We start from the raw sequence: 22,589 nt of genomic DNA, 5'->3' as shown, positions 1-22,589 counted from the left end.
CCTTACTTTAGCTTAGATACTACTGTGCCCACATAATTTCAGGATTTCTTGTTTTCTCACTGTGCATTAGGCTAAGCATGGCCATAAGCCTGAGGCGCAAACCCTGGTGTTTTCACATGATTGTGCTGTGTGTTTTAGCAGACTCCTGCCATTACAAAAAGCCTGTAGAGAACACTGTATAAAATGGTGAAGCACCTGGCAAGAGGCTGTTGCCCTGAGACTGGTCATTGCTCCTGTAGAAGAATGGGCTTCACAGAGAAGCTGAATGAAATGCTTTCCATGAATATTCTGCACTATCCTTTGGAATTGCAATGAAATAGGAATGTTATGACAAACTATCACTATTTATTAATGGCTGGTGTACAACTGTGACCACAGGTAAGTCTATCGAGATACAAGGTCTGTTATGAGTCTAAGACAGGTAGTGCAGGGGAGGATATATGCCAAAGACTTACATGCAAGTACTTAAAGGAGATGCACAGCCATATCACAGACAGGTTGAGACTGCCCAGCTCTGGAGGGCTTAGGGCACAGATTTGTTCTGGTCCTGCAAGGCAATGCACCTGCAGAGCTGCCCAATAGCTGAAGCTGTTGACATCTCCTCCTTCCTCCCTTCTGGTGCCTTATCAGATGACACGCTGGGAGAGCACAGAAAGGCTTTTGCCAGCCTTTCACAGTGCACTGCCAAGGCCATGCTAAGACAGCAGAGGTATCTGTCATCCCCTCTACATCTTCAGAGAACTGACAGGTAATGTTCAGTGACTTCTTGATGGAGAGAACTGTGTAAACCCATGAAACAAAAATATTGCAAGTCCTGCACTACTGAGAAGATATCTCTGAAGCACAGCTCCTCTTCTAATGTACCAGCATTAAACCTTGCAAAACAATTAAAACAACTTAATAAATTATTAGGCAAAGTATTTCCAGTGGCTTTTCTGAACTTTATTCCTTCAGTTTCTAAGTATCACTTAGTGGCCTGTTACTCTGCTCTGTTCTGCAGTTCATTACTAAAATAGAAAGGCTGCAAAGCTACAGGGAAGATACTGATGGACAGCTCTGCAAATTGTTCCAGCTGAACCATAAAACTGTCAAACAAATGATACATGTTAGCTGAGATGGCCCCGTGTCTCCCAGAAATAAAGTGAATCCTTAATGGAAGACTTCAGTAAGGAATTAAACATTAATTAGGACTTATATGAGATAGACATAAAAGGGAATAGAGAAAAACCACAGGTTTGCTATAGCAACTGTAGAATGCAAGAGCATTTCCTTTTGAACAGTGGTTGACTGGTTAAAAGCAATAAAGCTGAGAAGGCAGAGGAAAACATTTTTTTTCTTTGTTTTGAAAGGGGTAGTGGCCCAATGCCTTTAGTTTTCTTTACTTGCTTCACAAGCACAGTGCTGTGAGAGTACTTATGTTCTCAGTTATTGACATGGTTAATGACTGGAAAAGCTTCTAATGGGTTAACTCACAAGCTCATGTGATAGCCACAGGAAGTCTAGCACAGAAATTATGGCTACATTTGGGGTTGAAGCAGCAAATAGCTTTGTAAAGGAGATATATTTTTAACTGAGTACATCTGGGTTGACTTGTTTAGACAAAAGTGCCAATGTAAGCTTTCCAGAGGACTCACAGTGTGACTATTCTGATTTTTCTAGAGGACTCTTTGATTTGTTATTATTTTTGCCTTTGCCTCTCCACAGCCCACACAAAACATCAGTTACAATCCATGTCCTTGGAACAAACAAGTGAGGATGTGTACTTCCTTGCCTTTCCATTTTGGGGGTAGACTTCCAAACATTTATTTATTAATTGTTGACTGGCATCTAACATGAACCTAAAGTTCCATCCATAGGTCATCCTTTGTACTAGAACAATGAGCATTACAGATTTCCAAAGCTTGCTTTCAGACCAAACACAGAGGATTTTAATTCTAATTCACCAAGGGGAAAAAAAAAAAAAAAAAGAAGTCTCTTGGATTCTGTTTAGAGAGCATTATTGCAAATGGTAAGTTAATTGATCAATTAAAACCAGATATATAAATAATAAATATTCCCATCTGGATCAGCTGCAAAATAAAAGCTGCATGGCTTGCATGACTTGTAGCATTTGGGAGTACCTGGAAACTGTAAGCATAGATGCTGTGCTACCGCTTGTTTAGTACTGTGAAGTGTAACCCAGTACTGAGAAAGGTCCACTTGTCAGTGTTCTTTGCATGGTAACACACAGCACTGCTGCTACTAAACTACAGAATTTGAAACCTCCCAATCTGGTCTTCAGCTATCCCAAATCATGCAGAAGAAAGGTGCTGACAGCAGATAAAATAGATCTACCACCCCTTCTCATCCAGACCCAGTGCATAAGGTAACAGAGAGTTGCAGTGTGATCTTCTCCTACAACTATACCCAATATCTTTGAGAAGCCACAGTGGTCAGGAGAGGTGCCTGAGGACTAGAAGAGAGAAAATCTCATTGCAGTCTTCAAAAAGAGGAAGAATAAGGACCCAGGGAACTACTAGCCAGTAAACCTTACCTCAGTCCCTGGAAAGGTGATGGAGCACCTCATTCTGAAATGAGGCCATCCATATGGATGACAAGAAGGTGGTCAGGAGTAGTCAGCCTGGATTCACTAAAGGGAAACCATGCTTGACCAACCTGACTGCCTTCAACAGTGAAACAAAGACCTGGATGAACAAGGGAAGAGCAGTTGATGTTGTCTACCCTGATTTCTTTTCAAATGAGCTAGGCAGAGCAAGCTGTGGAAATCAACTCCCCGTGCTCTGACCCCCCTGTGTACTGATGCCAGTTCTCGGAGCAAAGACAGTACCAAAAACTGTTGGGGTTTGAGGGATAAATCTGTTCTTTCCTCCACACTCAGCCTCCCTTCCTCAAAGCAAATGGTGGAACATGCTCTGACCATAGGTAAATAAATATATGCAAATCGTCATTCCACCAAGGGATCTAAAGGAGTTTTAAGAGAAATGACTATGTGGGGTGCTACAAAAATACATGGTAATTTTTACCTTGAGGAGCTGATGCAGACAAAGAGGGAACTGAGGAGAAAAGGAGGCTTGTTAGAAGGATGCAAAGCAGTGTATCATCCTCAGCTAACCAACATAGTGTGGCCTCTCTTCTACCTGACTCCAGTCATAACAGATGTGACTGCCATAAACATCAATATCATTCTCTCTGGTAGCTCTACAACACTCTTCCTACATTCTAAAATAAATTTTGCTATGGGCAAAAGGGAATACAGATTATATGTGGAGCTCAGAATTTATTTTGTCTAATTAGGGTCTCCACAGTCTAACTAAAATAGAGGAGGTCACTATCTTCAGTTCAGTTATGATAAAATCAACACTCTGAAAATAAGAATGAGACTGATACATATTAAAATCCTACTATCTATCCCTCTTCTCTGTCCTTAAGTTTAGCCTGCCATCGTCCTTCTGAGTATTAGGGCTCAGGGAAGACACAAGCTCTCCCCAGACAGGAAGTGGGTATCACACTGAGTTCTTGGCATGTCAATTTCTTCATCAAATGTAGGCTCTTGGTCATTGTAGTGTGGTTGCCTGAGCCTCATTTGGGGCTATTTTGCATGTTTTGTTAATAAAATCTGTTTTGCTTTCAGTAGTTCCATCTAAACTTTCACACTCAGCCATAGTGTTCCTCTTTCCTCAGGGACAGTGGAGCAAATACAGAATTTTATAACTGGCAGTAAAATATTTCAGATTTATTTCCCCACCAAGTTAAGTGCAGATGGAATACATACTAACCTCAGGCCCAACACCCCAATCTTCCTGAAGTGGAGGTACTGGTACTTAACCCAGCTTAGGAAGAACACTGCATCTTTACAGTAGTCCCTTCCCTCTATCTATGCGAACTAAATATTGTCATTGTTTGCAACACAACTTTCCCCTTTCAGCCCAGCCCATTTCAGAGGGGCTTCAACTTATCCAAGCTATCTTGCATGAATGTTGATCTCAGCACTGCTTATATCTGGCCACAGACCTTTGATCTAGACCCTGATTCATAGATTGACTTCCCAGTTTGGCCCCAGAGTTGTCCTGTCACGATACTTGCCTGGTACAATTTAATGGCCTGGACCCTGGGCTAACCATATTTGTCACTCAGCACCTGCCTTGCTCCTCAGTTCAGAAGCAGTGAACAGGGCTGGTGATGAGGATGCAAGTTTCCTTGGGAATAAGCTGGCCCTTGCTGAGGCCTGTCACATTTTACCCTGGATGGTATTCACAGAGCTAAGCTGAAAAAATTTAGGAAGTCACACAAAATTTAGCAGTCACACAACTATCAAACAGCCTCTACCATAGCTAAAACAATCTTAGGCCAAGACAACACACTGTCAGGCTGATGTAAAGCCCTTGGCCTAACAGTCATAATGACAGAATTAGATGTACCAGGTTACATTTGATGACAAAAATAGTTGTACAGTAGTGAACTGCAGCAAAACAATCCCCTTGAGTCATATTCAATCATGGTGGAATAGAAGGCAACATCTGAGTGATAAGGTCCATGACCCTGGAAAAATGAGAGAGCATTTAAGAAATAACCCTAGGCTACATGCACTGGATGAAATATACCGAGGTATTGCAAAGGTAGGGAGATGTCAAATTCTGGCCTTGAATGTAGCCAGCTTTGGGATGTTAGAGATATGCACATGGATGGTGTCCAGAATTTCAAGCATTCACATAATACGTGTTAAATTTGTTGAACTGAGCAGAGGTGATATGAAGACTTCCTACTCACCTCTTAGGTAAACTAAGTAATGATAAGGAAAGGACTTGTAAAGGGCTGAGAAATATTTTCATCTCTCTGAGTCTGTTTGTATCAACCCAGACTATGTTGTATACTGGCAGTTCGTCTCCTCAGGGCACAGAACATCTCCACCTTATCTATGAAGTCCAGAAAGTCCACTGGAAAAGCCATGAAATACTTCTGAACTTGTCAGAATTGTATCTAGACCAAAAGTGGGAGATGCAAAAAAAAGTATGGCATCACACCAGGAAAGAAGCAGAAACTAAAAATCTGAAGCCCTTGGGAAGAAACAGCACATCCCATGCTACAGCAGAGTAACGCACCCTGTTCTCTCCTATACAAATCACCAACCTTCAAAATCCCATACAACTCTAGCAGGATATGTCCCAGGCACCTTCAAGCTTTAAGTCCCTTCAGGAGTGCACCCATGTTCCTGCATCATGTGCAGCTTCTGTCTGGGGCAGATCACTGCAAGAAAAGCTAGTCCAGCATGGGCAATCACCAAGAGGGACCAGGTATTATGTCCGTCTGCAACCGGCACAGCCTGTGGCAGAAACTTAGTGCTAGAGGTACTGCATGTCTGGAGGTAGCATAGCATTGTCCCACTGAGGGGAAAGGCAACAGATAGGTGCAGGCTACATGTAGTTCAACTACTCATCCCAAAGGCTGGAAATAAATTGAGGAAGCAGGAAATCTTGGGGCTCACAAAGCCCACCAGATCATGGGTAAAAGCTGCAACATTGTCAAAGCTGAGCTTTGTAAACAAGCCATGCATAAGAAAAGCAGAACTAAGATCCATGCTGGGCTGCTGATAAGACTCCTGATGTGAGATATGGATGTCTGATACCTTTAGGATGTTGCAGAGACACTATGAGTGCAGTGGCAGTTTGGTGATTGACATGGCTGTACAGAACTGCCAGACTCCTGCAAGAAAGAGCATCAGTTCAGAGTTAGATTTTACAAGGCTGACCATGGTATGGAAGCCATGAAGATGCATGAGTTGGAGCACAATTTGCTACTATGTCTTCTCTAGCCTACCAGCAGGCAGTTCAGTCAGGGCCGGTCTCATTCTCTCCTACCTCTGTCCCTGTGCTTCTTCTGTTGTGTACTACCAGGCTTCACAGTGTCATGTCTCTGCAGCTTACCTGTGCACAAGAAAACAAACTGAATCAAAAAAGGAGATGCTTCCCAGGCAGTCAGCTGGATGAATTATCCTCCTTTCACGTTCCTTGGTATTGGACCTGACACATGGGAAACAGCAGCAACAGGCAAACTGTGGCAGGGAAGAAGAGCAGAACAGAAGTCCTGGTTAGACTGGATTAGATATAACATGAAACTTGAGACTATTCAGCCAAGTCTATCTGTCCAAAGACCAGCTGCCACCATGTGGGAATGTGAAGTCATCCAAGAAGCAAAAGCTGTCATAAACCCTGGAAGGCCCCACCAAAAATTAGTTAATTACAACAGTAGTTAGTTATTACAAAAATATCCAAATAACTCCAGATGATTTTCTAGGCTTCGAGTTCCATATGCTGCAGCAAAAGGCGTTTTCCTGCCATGTGGCATGAGATGGCTGTGTGACAAAGCCATCTTGACATTTCCAGGGATGCTCTTTGAAGCCAAGTTTATAATTCAATTAAGTACTAAATTAGCTGGAGGCATCTGAACAGAAAAGCACACACACACATTCACAACTCACAGAGACACACACCCCCCCCCCCCCCTCAACACATACAACCAAATTTCCTGTGCATTCTGCAGGTACCTCTTCACAAAGAAAGAAAATGCAGCAGGAAGTTACCAGCTCCCTCATGTGTCTGAAGGAGCCCGGAATGTCTATGGTCTCAGAACATCTGCAGGGATGCTGCCAGGAGAGCTGTTGCGGCTAAATGCCTTAAGCACTCTTTCTCAGAGGAATGATTCAGTTTAGGAGTAAGAGGTTTTACATCTCTCATCTCCCCAGTCTGAGACACTGGAGGATTTTAAGCTGGCCAGACAGCTGGGAAGCATCAGCCTCAATATACTGGAAAGGGCCAGTGAACAGTGCTGCTCTCAATTCCCCATGCCTTTGTGCCTCCTGAGGAATGCCTCAGTACAGGAAGAACTCTCACTCAGTCTTTGCGGGGAGATGGGAGAAGGCTGTGGTAAAATCCCCAGTGTACTTTGGATGGGAGCACCAACTGTGGGAAATCTCACTGGTAAAATACTACATAGAAAAACTGCTGCTGGGCACTTCCCAGCCCTTGGAGGAGCAGAAAATCAAAGCAAAAAGGGGAAACCCTTTTCACTTGGTCACCTTGACCAAGGTTTTTATCATGGCTCTGCCTGATCATCTCTAGAACCATGCTCATAGAAACCTAAGCATATGGGTCTACCTATGAATCAGATTTTTAAACCTGGCAAACTGTGTGTTGGAGGTAATCTGAGGTAGTCTTGGCATTTGCGCTGCCCCTGGAAGAAGAGGACTGGGAGGATTGTAGAGCAGACAAGGGAGTTTCGCCAGTGTAGCCTGGCATCTGACCTGCAAATGCTGCCAGAACATGTTGATTCAGTGATTGGGAAAACACAAGCCATATGCTCCCAGCTGCTCTCCCTGCAGCAGCCCTCAGATGTTTTCCGAACAGAGGTGTATTGGGCTCCTTCACAGGGTGCAGATAATTCTGATGGATCTTCTTTCTCTGGCAGGAGGCACCAGAGCAGCTGTGGTAAGCAGGAAAGATTTTCTGCAGGCAACTGCAGTTCTTCAAAAGTACCTTAAAAAAATCTTGTTAGCTGCTTTGTTAGTCATGGAAGAGAAACATGTGGGTGATGGAGCATTTAGCAGGGGTTTTACTTTGCTTCTGTCACCCGAGTTCAGGCCTGGTGTGGCTGGGGTGCTACATGTAGCACTTGCCCATGTCTTGGTATAATTTGTAGAAAACAAGGGAGACATTCTCTTTTGCCCCTACCCCAATCTCTGAGAAGGATCTTCCTGGAAATGCTCTGGAGGTCATATTCTTGTCAGACTCCCAGGGAAGAGACTTCCCTGGAGCTCTGAGAGAGACTTTAAAAATGTCAACACAGCACCATTTTACATCCATGCCTTTGTGATGTTTCAATACTTTCTACAACACGCCTGAGGACAGCCAAAGTTTCTGGGCCAAAAACAGCATAGCATTGGTTTGACACCTTGTCTTCCAGATTAGACTTTGAAATCAGCCAATCTGAATGCAACAATTCCGTTTTAGCAGCCTCTGACTCTTCCTGATGTCAAAAGGAATGGTCTGTGGTAGAACCCATGGGCTTCATGGGATTTCTCCCTTGATAACAACTTTTAGCTAAAATTTTTGTCCAAGTCCTTAACTGAGGATGGAGCTGTTGGTTCCTCTGCAAGTGATCACTTCCATGTCCATCACAGCTAGGTTCTCAAACTGCTGGCATCTTGTCCTGGCCCCACAATGAACTTTTCCCACTTACAGACAGAGAGGTGCAGGGTTGGTGTTAATAAGCAAAAAATCACAGTATGGCATTTTGTTGTCAGGTGTTAATCTCCTCCAATCTATTCCTCTGAAGGAAAGGCTAACAAAAGAGCCAGCTTAACGGGTCCAAGGCCCTCCTCTCATGGATCACCCTTTCCTACTGGCAAAATGCCATCAGCCCTCACTGAAGCCCAGACAGCAGCACTCACACAAAGGCAGCTGTTGTCCCAGCTCAGGCTGCAGCTAGCGGCACAGAACTGGATTCCCTGCCTGGAAGGCTTGACAAGATTCCTGAAGGTACAATAGGTAAATGAGAATGATCCTTTAGACAATAGTCACACCTCATGGAAAATTAACTCCTCGGGTATACATGGTAACAAACAAGCAGTTAGAGAATCAAGCTGCAGGTGGTGCGTGATAAAGCACACTTAAAGCTCTTCACAGAATCATGGAATCATAGAATTTTAAGGTTTGGAAGGGACCTTCAGGATCATCTAGTCCAAACATCCCCCAGCCATGGGCAGGGACACTAGACTGGGTTGCTCAAGACCTTGTCCAGCCTGGCTTTGAACAGGGCCAAGGGGCATCCACAACCTCCCTGGGCAACCTGTTCCAGCATCTCACCACCTCCACATTAAAGAATTTCTTCCTAACCAAGCTACACTTCTCCTCTTTCAATTTGTATCTTTTATTCTCTACGACTAAATAGCCACGACTTTCTTAGCCTGTCTTTGTAGGGGAAGTTCTTCAGTCTCCTTGTAAACTTCACGGCCCTTTTCTGGACTTGTTCCAACAAGTCCACGTCCTTCCTGTGGTGGATCCCAGAGCCGGATGCAGGGCTCCAGATGGGGTCCCACCCGAGGGGAGCAAAGGGGCAGAATCCTCCCTCTCGCTCTGCTGCCCACGCTGCTTTGGAGGCAGCCCAGGATGCGGCTGGCTTCCTGGGCTGACAACGCACACTGCTCTTTGACATACCGAGATCAATAAATCGGTTTACACGTAGCCAGCGGACACAGCTCCCACCCTGCCCCTACGCTTTTCCGGGGAAGGAGGGCGGTTCCGCTCCCGTCACCGCGGCCTTCCCGGGCTGGCACAGGGAGCGCGGGCGTGGCGGTGCGCACCGCCCCCGTGTGGGGCGCGGGTGAGCCGCAGCCGCCGCCGGCCGCCCCGCGGCACCGCCGGCGGGAGGGTCCCGGGAACCGGCGGCCACAGCGCTGCGACTCGGGAGCAGCGCGGCGGGCAGGAGGCCTCCCGGCCGCGGGGCTCCGGGGAGCGGGGGCCTCGGGGCCCCTGGGCGTGCCCGGGCGCGTCGGCGGCGGGCGGCGGTGGGGCCCCGCTCCCCGGCCCCGCGGCCCTCGCGGCGCCATGGGGCCGCTGCTGTGGCTGCTGCTGGTGCCGCTGGGCGCGGGCTCCGCGGCGTACGAGGTGTACGTGGATGCCCGGCGAGCCGAGCGGCCCCTGCAGCACTTTTGGAGGAGCACTGGCTTCTGGTAAGCGCGCGCCGCCCGGCTCCGGGCCCCGAGCCGCTGGGCAGAGGCTCTTCGGCCCTCGCCTCGGCCGCATCCCGCCCTCTCGATCCCCAGGGCGTGCGGACGCTGCCTTCCAGGAGGAAACGAGGCTCTCCCGGGCTTGCTGCTGTGGGATCAGAGGGCCCTTTTTGCCCCTTTTTGCTTGGCCTGGTGCTGGACCAGGTCCGCAGTGTAGGGCGGGATGTGGGATGCGGCCAGTTAATGTAAACTGGCCAAAAAATAGGCCTCGTCTCCCCTTCTCTGACTTGCTTCCTTGCCCCCTCGAACATGTAAAGTCCATCTTCTTCCCCAGCACAGTACATATGTTGATACTCAGAACTCGTTTGCCTTTACTTCTCAGTGTTTCCATTGCCAAGGCCCCTAAAGGGCCCCAGGAAAAACTTCGGAGAGTTCTAGTACTGCCAAACAAAAGACTGATAGTTCTAGGAGTTTGTTCTTCTTGACAGACTTTTTCCAGATGCACCACCAGATGCAGCCCGTGGGTCAGATTGACCCAAGTTAGGGGGAAGGCGGTGACCATGCAGAAATTCCTCTATTCTGTTCGTGCTTTGCTTCTCAGAGAAAGCCTGGTCTTGCTCAGCTAACTTGGATTGGAACTTCTTTAAGTAGTATTGGAACGGCCTTTAAGTTTTGTGAGACTACTAAAAGCTTCTGGCCGTCATGAAAGCAGGAGATGGTATATTCCACTGCTTTGCTTGTATTTTACTCTAAAGTGATTATGATCTACTTCATTTAGGCATATAGTGGGTTAAATAACACTTGTGTGGAAAAGAGTTGCAATAACGGTGGAATGAGCATGTGCTTTGGAAAAAGGACTTTGTGCACTTTTTTTGTATAATGCATAAAGGTCCCCTAAGAAAAAAACTTAGATTTTTCTTTAGGTTCCCAAGGGGGGAGGAACAGAAAAGGACCTAAAATACATTCTGATGAAGAGAAACGTTTGGGCTTTCAGGATTTTTTTTTCTTTTGTTGTTTCTCTTATTTTCTTTTTTTTTGTTTTGTTTTGTTTTAAATTTTTCTTGCAATATTAGGAAACATTAATGAAAATCTGCCTAAAAATATTGTGTTTAGCCCATTTAAACTGCAGCCTATGAAAAGCTTATGGTTTTAATTATGTGAAAAACTTTGGAAAGCTGCAAACATGAAAGACGTGTGAAGGAAAGACAGAGTAGCAGTAGCAGAGGCAGAGGCTATCCATGGGTCAGCAGTTAGTCTTTTATAATATCTGGCCAACACTAGTATTCTGAAAATCCCTTGAAAGCTCATGCAGTGGCACAAGTGAGTTCCAGCTGCTAAAGCTTCTTTTCTGGGCAAGTGCCCAACTGTGGATCAGCTGCTGAGAAAACCTGGGAACAAGGCTTGAAGTTCTTTTGGATGGGCACTTTGCACTCAGAACAGGAAAGGACAGATACTGATAGCACCACTAACAAAACCCACTGTTCTGTCAGCTTTCTTTATATCCCATCACGGTTTCTGCAAGATTTCTCTCTAAAAGGGTGTGAATTTCAGAATCTATATTCAAGATGGACTAAACAAAAATAATTGTCTTTGCCACTATTGAATGAAAGCCAGTTTGAATTTCAGAGTAGTAGTAAAGCACTCCATCAGAATCTGATCGTCAACATTGTCCTTATTTATTGGAACAATTAAAAAGACCCAAATGGCTGATACATTTTTAGTAAGAATAAGAACTGGTAATTTCTCAGTTATCACTTGTGTCACTTTAAGCTATCTTATGGAGATGGTTTTTAAGTGCCTTGTATGCTGGTGAAACTGCAAAGAGGGTCTCCCATATACTGGCTGATTTGTAATAAGCATTATAAATGGATGTGGTTTGTGTAAAGACTTGAAGTTTCAGGTAAGGATGCAGGAGATGGGGTAATAGATCGGCAGTATCTCTGTTATGTCAAGTTCTTGTCCAGGTGGGGTCAGGCGTTTCTTCCTTTGTACACAGATGGTTAGACAGTAGGAGATTGATTCAGTAGTGTCCTTGGTGGCGGGATGATTATATGGAGAGGTACAGAGTAGGCAAGGATGACTTAAATGGCTCTTCCCAGTAGAATTACCGTCAATACAAGTCTGGTCAATATCATAAGAGACAGACTACAACAGGCATACAGTGCAACAGTTTTTGACTTAAACAGTTTGTATATAGCATGTGGTTAGAGCACAGGTCCTCTCTTGCTGCAGTGTGAAGACACATGGATGTAGTTTATCAAGCCTGAGGGACAGTGTTGTTTTATCCTTCTTGTCATAAAAATGCTTTATTATTCAGAGTGTGCACAATATGAGGAGGCTTAATGAAAGTCCCTGAGGATGCCCAGACCCAGTGAACCATGCAGCATTCTGAGTTGCTGACTTGTGAAGGGTGGGGTTGAGATCTCCATCTTACAGTATTTAGCTGTGGAGATTGGAATAACAGAAATTTGCCACAGTGTAATGTTAATTTCGGTGGAATAAGTAGGTATCAAAGTCAAGTTGATGTGATTATTGCTGTATAGCCCTGAGCCTGTTAAACTGCTTGCAGAATCAAGCACAGAAACCTCAAATTGCACACTCCTGTGCTTTCTAATGCTTAAGGTTCACTGAACATGGCTGAAGAATATGAAGGCTCTGAGAATCTAGTTCTGCTTCAGAAAAGTGTAGTAGCATCCACAGCAGAGAAAGAATTGATGTCATTGCATGAGCTTCATCAAGAAGGTCAAACCCATATTTTTCTTACATCAGACATCAGCATGTCTTGACTTCCACTGTAAAGCCGTAAAGACAGTGAGCTCCTTTATGATTAGTTACTCAGAGACAAGGCAACTGTCACTGTATGGTTTCCTCTGGCCATTGTTACCTGAGATCGCTGTCTGTGCAGCAGTGACTGCTGCAAGGTTTTCCTTTAAGCATGGTGCTGAGATGCACCCAGGTTGTATTCTTTGCCAAACAATGTGTATAGCCAGTTGACCCCAAATAACCTGAAACTCTGTTTTGCTTTTGTCTCATGTTAAGCAGTGCTCCTCCTGCCATGTAGGAACATGCAGGTGGTAGGGATGTAGCATAGGAATCTTTGCATGCCCAGTGGAGCTGTTATTTAATATTTCAGTGTGTTTCTTTTCTGTCCATCTTTTCCTGAAGCCCTCCTTTACCTCACAGCCGTGCTGACCTGTTTGACCTGAGCAAAGACCAAGAGCTGAACCTTGCCTACATTTCTTCTGTTCCACATGGCGGCATTGAACAAGTTCGGATTCACTGGTTACTGGAATTAGTTGCTCTTAGGTAAGCAAACACCTCAAGTTGAAGTCTAGGAAAATGTGACACATTAAAAGGCCCAAGAGGTGCTCACTTTGATGTTTATCTTAGCTGAATTGCAAGCTGGGCATATATTTGCTTCTGTGGAAGTCAGCTAAGTTCCAACAAATGGGAATAATTCTGGAATTTTAGGAGATGAAGAAAGACACAGTTTCTACTGAGAAGCTGAGGGATTAGAAAGATGGCTTACTTTTTAGTCCTTTAATGTAGGAGATGTGATACAGCAAAAAAGTCCAACCAAGGCTGATACAAGCCTAACTTACTGAGAGGTCCAAATGAAAGCTGCCACTAATCCTTCTGGCTATTTTAGAAGTTACTTTTTGCCTGCTGAAGCCACCTGTGCACTACATTAACGGACAGGTAGTGAGAATTAAAACAGGTTGGATTTGGGTAATACCAATTAATACCCTGTTCCAAAAGGTTTTATATGCAAAACGGCATTTTTAGTTTTAGAGAAATATATGTCAGACTTTCGGAGAACACTTAGAATTCATTGCCTTTCAAGTCCCTTTTAACTCAGCTTGAACAGACTCATATCAAGATGCCTAGTGGGAACAGCCAAAAAGCCAGATGCTTATAGCAGTAGCAATTGGTCTATGAAGAAAGACAAACCATAAAAACCCCACAAAAAACTATAGTAGCTCTTAAAAGTTCTGCCTTGCTCAGACTCTTGCTGAGCTGAGCACATTTACAGTCCACATCATTGTTGCATCTACTGTCCCAGACACAGAAGAACGGGAATCTACCACTATAGGGAAGCAACAGGAAAGGAGAGCTCAGACTCTGAAAATGTCATGTGAGCAGAGGAGTAGGGAGTTTCAGAGTGTGCATTAGGAGCAGAATTTTTCTTCCTCGTTATTAAGGTGTGCTTGTGTATATCAGTTTTGGGAAGGTGGTCATAAGTCCTGCGCACAGGTAAGTATTGCATCAGTACCCAGGGTGGCCTCTGTTTGTTAATTCCTGTGTGAGCATAGCAGGTAACAGGGCTCCTCTCTCTCTCTTATTTCCCTCTTGAAGTTTCCACTAAACACCCTTTCCTGTGTGTGTCTCCCTCTCTCACTGGGCTGTGGAATATGTACTCTTGAAGCGAACCAGTGAAAAGGACAATCATCACTGCTCACCACTTCTGGAGGCCCTGTCTTTGAGATTTCTCCTAGGAGGTAGTTTGGGTCTTTCAGGTTTCTGTAACCAATTCACTTAGGAAAAATCAATGAATACCTTTGGAAAGAAAGTGTAACATCTACACTTGGAGCCCAGAATCCCTTCTGGCAGCCTCTCTTAGCTGTGCCATTGTGTTGAATTGGGCTTTCCACATGACTGAGGGAGAGGAATGCATCTGTCATGGATTCTGCTCAGCCTTTGTGGGGACTTAGCCACTGATCCTTTTTAAAAAATCAGGATACAGTCCTTGGCACAATTAAAATTCTAGGACTGTGGAAACATAGCAATCAATCAAGAGTCCCCAAAAAAGCTGTAGTGTCTCAAATGTAGGATTCTACACTACCAGCCTCAATCTTTAGCTCACCTTTGACATGTAGAAATTAGAAACTGCTACTGTTTAGAACCAAGCTAAAACTTCTAATTTTGCAAAAAAATGTGCATTTGTCAGGGACAAGAAGACATGTAAGTTGTGGGAGGACAACCAGTGGACTAACTTTGGAAAGGGAAGGAGAATGGAGCCTGCATACGAACACTGGGACTGAAAAAAACAACAGGAGCAGGAATGCAATTCTGAGCAGAGAAGTTCAGTCCTGATGCTTAATTTTGTGCATGTGTAAATCTCTTCCTGAACCAGTGATTTCCAGAAAGATGTAAAGAGGCTTTGAGTGCAACCATCTGAGTGCAGAACTGTATTATGTCATGGGGTTGATGAGTAGGGAACGCTCCTTGGAATGTAGAGATGGGTACTTGACTGAAGAGCACTTAAAAAAAACAGAGGACCTCTGTGGAAGTCTAGCAGGTAGAGGCTTTGCTTTTCTTCACAGCTGCCACCTTCTGTAAAAAAGGTGCCATAAAAGCTTTTGCCAAGAAATAGATGTGCTTAAATAAAAGATTGCTACCTTCCCCTTCTCACTTCTATAATGGTCTTTCTTGTTATGTTTTTTACTCCTCCAATTCCAAGTGCATCCCTTTATTTTAATTTTTTCTAGTACAGCAAGCCCCTCTCTTCATCTTTGTCTTTATTTGGAGTCAGCCCATTATTTTGCCACCTGTGAAAGGATACCACAAGACAAACTGTTTTAAAAGAACTCCTAGTTTTATTTTCCAACCAGTAGCACACATTTGTCTCTTGGTCTTGTGATACAGGCATATTCATGATTGTGGGGAAATCCAGGATGTCTTTCATGGACTGGACAGTTCCCAGGTTGTTGGTTACCAGTGGCAGTAAATGGAGCTATTTTGACACCTAGACGGCACATTCTGGCCATGCTTCACTAGTCAACACGACAGGACACTTTGAACTGAAGACTCCGGCTCGTTCCCCAGTTCCAAGGGACACACAAGTCCACAATAAGAATCCTTTTCCATTTTTATGTAGCAGTACTACAATCTGTTGAATACATGTTACATAGTAAATCACAAGGCATCACAGTGAACAAAAATATAGTTAACCTACATGAAGCATATAACATTTCTTAAAAGGCATATAATGGTTTTTATTTCAATATTAGTATTAACCTAGTTGGAATTACCAGCCTATGCCCAGCTCCTCTCCAAGACATGACAGCTAATTTCTGGTAAATTAGGAGAGAGAGAATCAGTAGTTTTTGTTAATATTCAATCTTCATATCTTTAGTCTTAGTATAATTCAGTATAGCAAACATAGAAAAACAAAGGCTTGCTTTTTTAATTACCTTTTACATACTCCTTAGAAATAATTGTCAGCCTGCCAGCATGCCTACATCATAGCACTGAAGCTGTTTCCATGCTGTGTTTGACAATGTCCAACACAGTTGATTGTGATCCAGCTCTGCCAGTAAAGCCAAAGCAGGAAACTGTTCTTACAGTTTCTTCTGACCAATAGTTTCCTTCTTCATATATAAATTCTAAAGTTTACCTTTTTTCTTATGTGTAGTCAAGTTTCTTTACTTAGGTATCCTTTGGTACCAACTTAAGTATGGTGAAAAAGAGACTTCCCACTCTTACTTTCTTATCCTCTTCATTATTCTCCAGAGACTCTTGCAAGGATACACCTTCCACTGGAATTTATCTTTCTTTTTTTTTTTTTTTTTTCCTTTTAAAATGAGGTTAATCTAGAGTTAAGGGTATCTTTGCTTTTTTTTTTTTTCTTTGTGTTCTATGTTGGTAGCTGGATCCATAAAACTAAAAAAAAAGTGTAGGTTGGTAGGATGTTTTTTTTTGACTTCCAATGACAGCTGGTTTTAGCACAGTGTCCTAAGAATGTCTGTATTAATACTGTCTGGTAGTAACTCTTACTTTCCTTGTTAGGCCCAAACAGGACCTTAAAAGAGATATTTCCCTGATCAAAGAATGGTTACAAACAAAAACAGGTACTAAGCAGTTTTTGTCCTTGGGCCCTGCTCACTTCCTTTTAGAACAGAAAGAAGCTAATCATACCAAGTCAGCAATTTAAATAATAATGTAGATTGTTTTATGACAGGAAAATACTGCTAATGGTCAATCCTTTAATCTCGTGTCAGATGTTTCTGTCAGGCTGTGCACAGCTTTAGCAGTACTAACAGCGTGCAGCTGATAGGCTTCCTTCGCAATGAGTGCATGAAAACACCAGCATTTAATAACTTGATACTGTGCTAGTCATAGTCTCTGTGAAGATATTTTTTGTCTTTTGGAAGTGCACTGCTTTTTCTCTAAGAAAATACTTGTTTCTGAGAGCCATATAGGCTCTGGAGTGCCCAGAGAACCTCAGTTTGACTATTCTTTTATTCAGTGACCTAAAAAGTTGAAATGAGTAAGTCATACAATGTGTTGACTATTTTTTTTAAATGGGATGGCCAAGAAATGGCTTCTGTATATATGGAACCTATTTCTAGAGTCAGTTTTGAGAGGCACAGCAGTGATAGAATTTCCTTCCATGCTTGGTGGTGTGTGAACCTGACATGAAAAAGGAGAGAAAGTGAGCGCAGCTGTCTTACCTTTTGTGCAGGTAATTATGAACTTGAGTATGAAATATTGAGAATATTGAGAATATTTTCTGGCCCACGCCATGGGCCAGAACACTGCATACTGTGTTACAATCATAATCCAAGTCTATTCTTATTTGTGAAGAGGGAACATACGTATACAACAATACAACTGATGACTAAAGCTTAATGAACAGCAGTTAATACAAATTAATATAGAAAGTAACCAGCCCCAGAAAACATAGTTTAGTAGACCTCAAGTCAAAGATTAATATGATAGGAAAAAAACACCAAGCAAACAAAACCCCCACAACATCTGTAGTGTGTACAAACAGTGGTGAAAGTTTTCAACATAGAGGGATACACAGGTTACAAAGCATTGCTTCGTTTACTTGACCCATGTATGTTACTTGTAATACTTCATTAGCATTGCATCAGAGAAGACCAGCCAGGCAGTTCTGACTGATCCATCAATCCCCTTCAAGAAAATTTGCAGATTTACCTTCCCACCCTACCCTTATTTTCTCCTGTTTTTCTTTGAACCAAGGCAGGCATTTGTAGGAAGATAGTGATGTGCTGCATCACAGCTCTGAGGTTTTATGTTTGATGGTCCTTATGTATCCCTGAATTATAGTTGCATCTGCCCACCAGAGGCAACTAATTTTACGGGATGGTACAACTAGCTGGGTAGCTGCCAGTTAAAGCCATTCATTTTTCTTAATCCTGTTTATCCTTGTTACAAATTTGTGCACCAGAGTCATATTTCTTCCAGCATGATTAGCGGTATCACAGCCTTCAGTAACTAATTATTACAGATTTAATCCAGTAGAACAAATGACTCTTGTAACTCCAGAGCCAGCAATTTTTCAAAATGGTCATTTTGAGAGGAACCTGTGATGGATCGTAGTTTCTTCTCCTGTGGCAGATTATGCTGTTAAACTTGTGTGATCAAGGAGGAGAGATACTCTACATTCCACAATATTTTATACATTTTATTTTTATGCAAACAGTGGTGACTTGTCTAGGAGTACACCTTGAATGACTGGAAGGAGTAGGGCCTTGCAAGCCATTGTTTAAACAATTATGTATTCAGAATACCATATCGATTGCATTTTCATGGAAGTGGCTTAGCCTTCTAAACACAAACCAGCCATTAAATCACTGGGAGAGCAACACTGGGCAGGCCTTCCACCACAGCAGTCCCCTGACATCCATGTTGGGTCACAAATGATCATGGTATGATGGAAAAATCAATCTCAAATGGCCATCACCTGCATTTTAAGTGAAAGTGGTGGTCTAACCTTTCCATGCTTGTCCTGGACTGCCTCCCCAGTGGCTGCCCTATGTAGCATATGACATAAAGTGGAACTCTTTAGGGGGAATGGCTTTATACAGCCAACAGCGTGTCTGATAGTTGCAAACTACCCCTTTCTATCTGTCACTTTGTGGCTAATCATCAAGGAAGACACAGGGTTAAACTGAGCAGTCTGCTGGAAGCTTTTGGTCTTTTGCAAACAGCACAGCATTATGTATACTGTAGAATAGCATTTCCTGCATACATCCAAAATCATTTCCAAAGTAACCACCTCTTTTCAGAGAGTCTATCACTGAGGGATTGCAGCAAGCCAGGAGAACAGAAATGTTTAAATTCTTGTAGTCTTTCAGGATTTCCTTCAAAGTATTAACTCCAGTGGTGTCCAAAAATGAGATCGAAGAGCAATCGACAACAAGGGCTTGGAAATCAATTTGCTTAGGAACTAGTTGCAAAGTGGTTTCTGCGATGCCCAGTCCATTAGCAGTTCTGTGATTTCCCTTTTTCAGATGCTGCTTTTCCTTCTTCTCATATTTCTTCCTCCGAGCAGCTTCTAGGTTAGGATCTAAATTGGTCAATCTGTACAGAGACTTTAGGAAGTAGTTTCTATTTGCATAGTAAAGTGGAGCCTCAAAGCGAAATATTTTGACCTTTGGAACAGTAGAGAGATTTTCATATTCTGAGTCATCCTCATAAAAGCTTGTGGCTTGAATCTGACCAAGCAGGGCTGTCCGTGGCCGCTGGGTCCGAACAATGATGCATAACATGGAGAAAACAATGCCAACCAACAGCCCTATTTCTGTGCTGACCAAGGCAGAGGCAGACGTGGTAACTACCCAAACAAGTGTGTCCACCTTATTCACACAGTACCGTGCTGGCACATCTCGGAACTTCCTCAGGGCTCCCCGAAGGCTCACAATGATAATACAAGCCAGGACACACTTCTGCAAGGAGTAGAAGAGAGGTGCCAGGAAGAGCAGCACCAGCAAAACCACCATTGCACTAATTACTCCAGAGATTTGAGTCTGGCAGCCTGTAGATGTTTTGACGAGTGTTTTTGCCAAAGCTGCACTGGTTGCAAAAGAGTGGAAGAAGGAAGGAATGATGTTGCAGAACCCTACAGCAAACATTTCCTGATTGGCTCGGATGGTGTAAGCATATTTCTTTGCAAACATTTCGGAAAGGGATATAGTGAAGACAAAACTGACTATGGCGAGAGGCAAAGCATCTAGAGCAACTCGGAGCATTAAGTTGAACTCTGGTACCTTTGGAGGGATAAATCCTGTTGGAATAGCTCCAGAAACACTGGATGCATACACTTCATTTAACTTACCATAGTGTGACACCAGTGTTGCCACAACAATAACTACCAGCTCTGTGGGAAGAGGAAATTTCAGTTTATGCTTATACCGATCTCCAAGTTCCTTAGCAGTGACCAGCACCACGATACAAATGGCACTTGTGATGACATCACAAAGGTTAGCCTGAGAAATGTTCCGGAAAATGTTAATCCAGGTAATAACCAGCATCCCATGCCCTTGGCTACGTGGAATTTTTATTCCAATAAGGTACTTCACTTGAGCCGTTAAAATGGTTAAGGAAGCACCAGTTGCAAAGCCATCTAGTACAGACTCAGATAGGTAGATAGATACGAAACCTAGACGGAAGATCCCCATTAGAACCTGAGGAAACAGAAGAAGGAAAAAAAAAGCATGAGCTGTAACCATTGCTGCAAATAATTAGGTACAGATGGGGGAGAGCTGGCTGGAGGCCAGTAGTATTTGGCTATTTAGTTCTTGAAACAGGAATTATCCTTTTTTGTTTCCAGTCTGCTTTTAAAATGTGATTCCTTTTACTGTTGTGGAATGCTGCAAACCCAAGAGGTGAATGAGGAGTTTGAGACAGGGTGCTCAATCAAGCACTTGTCTGAAGTGACTCCACTGAAGTGGCTTGCCTGATTTTTATTCCCCATGCAAAAGAACAGTGGGTCCAAAATACTTATGTTATACCAAAGATAATTTTCCTTTTTTCTGTCTTTAAGCAAATAAAGTTAAAATGTATGTCCTTTTCCTTGTAAGCAAAACTTGAATGACAACAAATAAGATCCCTACTTAAGCTTTTGCTTGAAACAGCTTTTAATTTCTGCCCTGTGGACAGAAGGAAAAATGGAGCACAGATGGCCTTTGTGGCATGCCTAAGATCAGAAGTGTCAGAGCAGCTCACAAACTCCACGATTCTGTCCTTAACTAGTTGATTCTCCTTAGAATGTTTTGGAAAGTACAACTTCACAAGGGCAATTTTTTGCTCATATATGTGACCTGAAATTTCTTACTACAACAGGAAGATAGCTAGCTCTTTCTGCTTTCATGTATACGCACAGATACATACACACACACACAGAGTTAATAGTGAAGTATGTTCATGGTGCTTCCTTCTGTGCTCTCTTGATACCCTTGTTGACAAGTGTCATGGAGTCCAGCACAGCCATTGTCTGAAAAGTGGGTTAGTCAGTGTATTTCCCCTCTTGTTCTTTCTTTGAATTATCTTTTGGACAGCAATTTGGTAGAACACAGCACCCCCTACCAAAACACTGAGCTACTCATTCTGACCCTGTAGAAATCATTGAGTAGGTATACACCTCTATTAAAATATCTAGGGAAAAAGTTACTTCTTCATTTTTAAGTACATAGCTACCTGGGAATTTTCTATATCTGTACTGGGCCTCACTGTCCCGTGAAAGCAACAAGGCCAAGAAGCAGAAGAGTATCAAAATAATGTTGATGGTCTTTCAGAAGACTCTTGTTTTATCTGTGTTTGCTAGCAACTAAGAAAACTGCGTGTCTCATGCTGTCTCTGAGTTGCCTACCATTAGGCTTCCTGGAGAAAACAGCCCAAGGTACATTCAAATGAACTGATGATGTATCTCATTGAAAGACAGTCAGGCCAAAGCTTAGGTCATGCAAAAAAACTTAAGGAACTTCGTACCTTGCCTCTGGATGTCAGCAACCACTTACCTGATACACTCCAGCCATGAATGTCAAGGCTGTAGCAATGCCAATAGCGTAGCACTCTTTCCCACACTCTGCATTTATCCCCGCAATGGTAAGGTTGAAGGCAGTTGTGTTGGACAGATTGTCATTCTGCAGAGAGCCGTCACCTGAGGCCGGTGGGGCATCATCATTCAAGTCAAACCCAGCCAAGAGAAGTTCTCGGTCCACAACTTGTCCCACCATTAAGCTTATCAAGCTGAAAATGCCAACTGAGACATGACGGGATGTGCCCATCAAGAAATAGATGATGTTGGCAAAGAAGGATGTGTAAAGGCTATAAATGGGCTTCAGACCTGCCAGCAGTGAGTATGCAATTGCTTGAGGTACCAAAATGATCCCAATCACTAACCCAGACATAATATCCCCCCAAATGTACTCTTTGCATCGGTACTTGGGAAGCCATTGCAAAACGGGGAAGAAGTCCATAAGAAAGTTCTTCAGCTTCTGTGGTGTGCAGGAACAGCTCTTTCTCAGCTTAGCTAGCATGATTTCTTTCCTGTTAGTCTTGACATGAGTCTTTCTTTCCATGAGAAAGCAGGATGAGGTGTTGTTTTCCATTCTGGTAGCCTCAAGTGGTCTTTCCATTTTCCCAGTGTTTATTTCATTTAATGTGCTCCTGCAAACTGAAGAAAACCTCTGTCAGGTGGCAATTCGTGAAGGTTTTTTTAACACAGTCACTTAACACTAAAAGTTTCTCCCCTGATTTTGCTTTTAAGGAAGCATCATCCCAACAAGGACACTCTCAAAGGGCTCCAGTGACGCATAAGGCTAAGAAATAAATCTGCCCTTTCTTGCACACATTAAGGAGTACTTTCAATTGAGTCCAGTTTGTTCTAATAAAGGAAAATGGGGTTAAATTAGCCATTTTTTGTTATGACAGAAGTTTCCATTATCTGTTCAAAATGTTCAATCATTAAGGTCTTTGTGACCAGAAGTAGGACTTGATGGTATGAAATAAACATGCTCTAGTGAGGTAGGTTGTAGTGTTTCTGTATAGTGAGTACATCTTGTAATCATTGATTAGTAACTCTCATGGGGTATAATGATCTGTCACTGCAGTTGTC

The 22,589-nt window shown here is 43.2% G+C and overlaps 2 protein-coding genes across 4 annotated transcripts in view; one reads left to right on the top strand and one right to left on the bottom strand.

The window, feature by feature from the left end:
- Nucleotides 1-9,557: 9,557 nt before the first annotated feature.
- Nucleotides 9,558-22,589, top strand: part of IDUA (alpha-L-iduronidase) — a 46,122-nt gene continuing 33,090 nt past the window's right edge. The window contains exons 1-2 of one of the 3 annotated variants that reach the window (XM_059836588.1): nucleotides 9,558-9,724; nucleotides 12,905-13,027. In XM_059836588.1, the coding sequence (XP_059692571.1) occupies nucleotides 9,600-9,724; nucleotides 12,905-13,027 (248 nt within the window). In that variant the 5' untranslated portion in view covers nucleotides 9,558-9,599. Of the gene's footprint in view, nucleotides 9,725-12,886; nucleotides 13,028-22,589 lie in introns of all 3 variants that reach the window. The other 2 variants (XM_059836587.1, XM_059836589.1) reach the window with 2 other exon arrangements.
- SLC26A1 (solute carrier family 26 member 1) lies at nucleotides 18,517-22,138 on the bottom strand. Its single transcript, XM_059836592.1, has 2 exons — nucleotides 21,490-22,138; nucleotides 18,517-20,157 (listed from the first exon to the last, which is right to left on the bottom strand). The coding sequence occupies exons 1-2, from the start codon at nucleotides 22,108-22,110 to the stop codon at nucleotides 18,637-18,639; spliced, it is 2,142 nt and encodes a 713-aa protein (XP_059692575.1). The 5' UTR covers nucleotides 22,111-22,138; the 3' UTR covers nucleotides 18,517-18,636.

This window comes from Haemorhous mexicanus, chromosome Z, assembly GCF_027477595.1.
Source record: "Haemorhous mexicanus isolate bHaeMex1 chromosome Z, bHaeMex1.pri, whole genome shotgun sequence".
Lineage (NCBI taxonomy): Eukaryota > Metazoa > Chordata > Aves > Passeriformes > Fringillidae > Haemorhous > Haemorhous mexicanus.
This window is presented reverse-complemented; position numbering and strand designations above follow the sequence as displayed.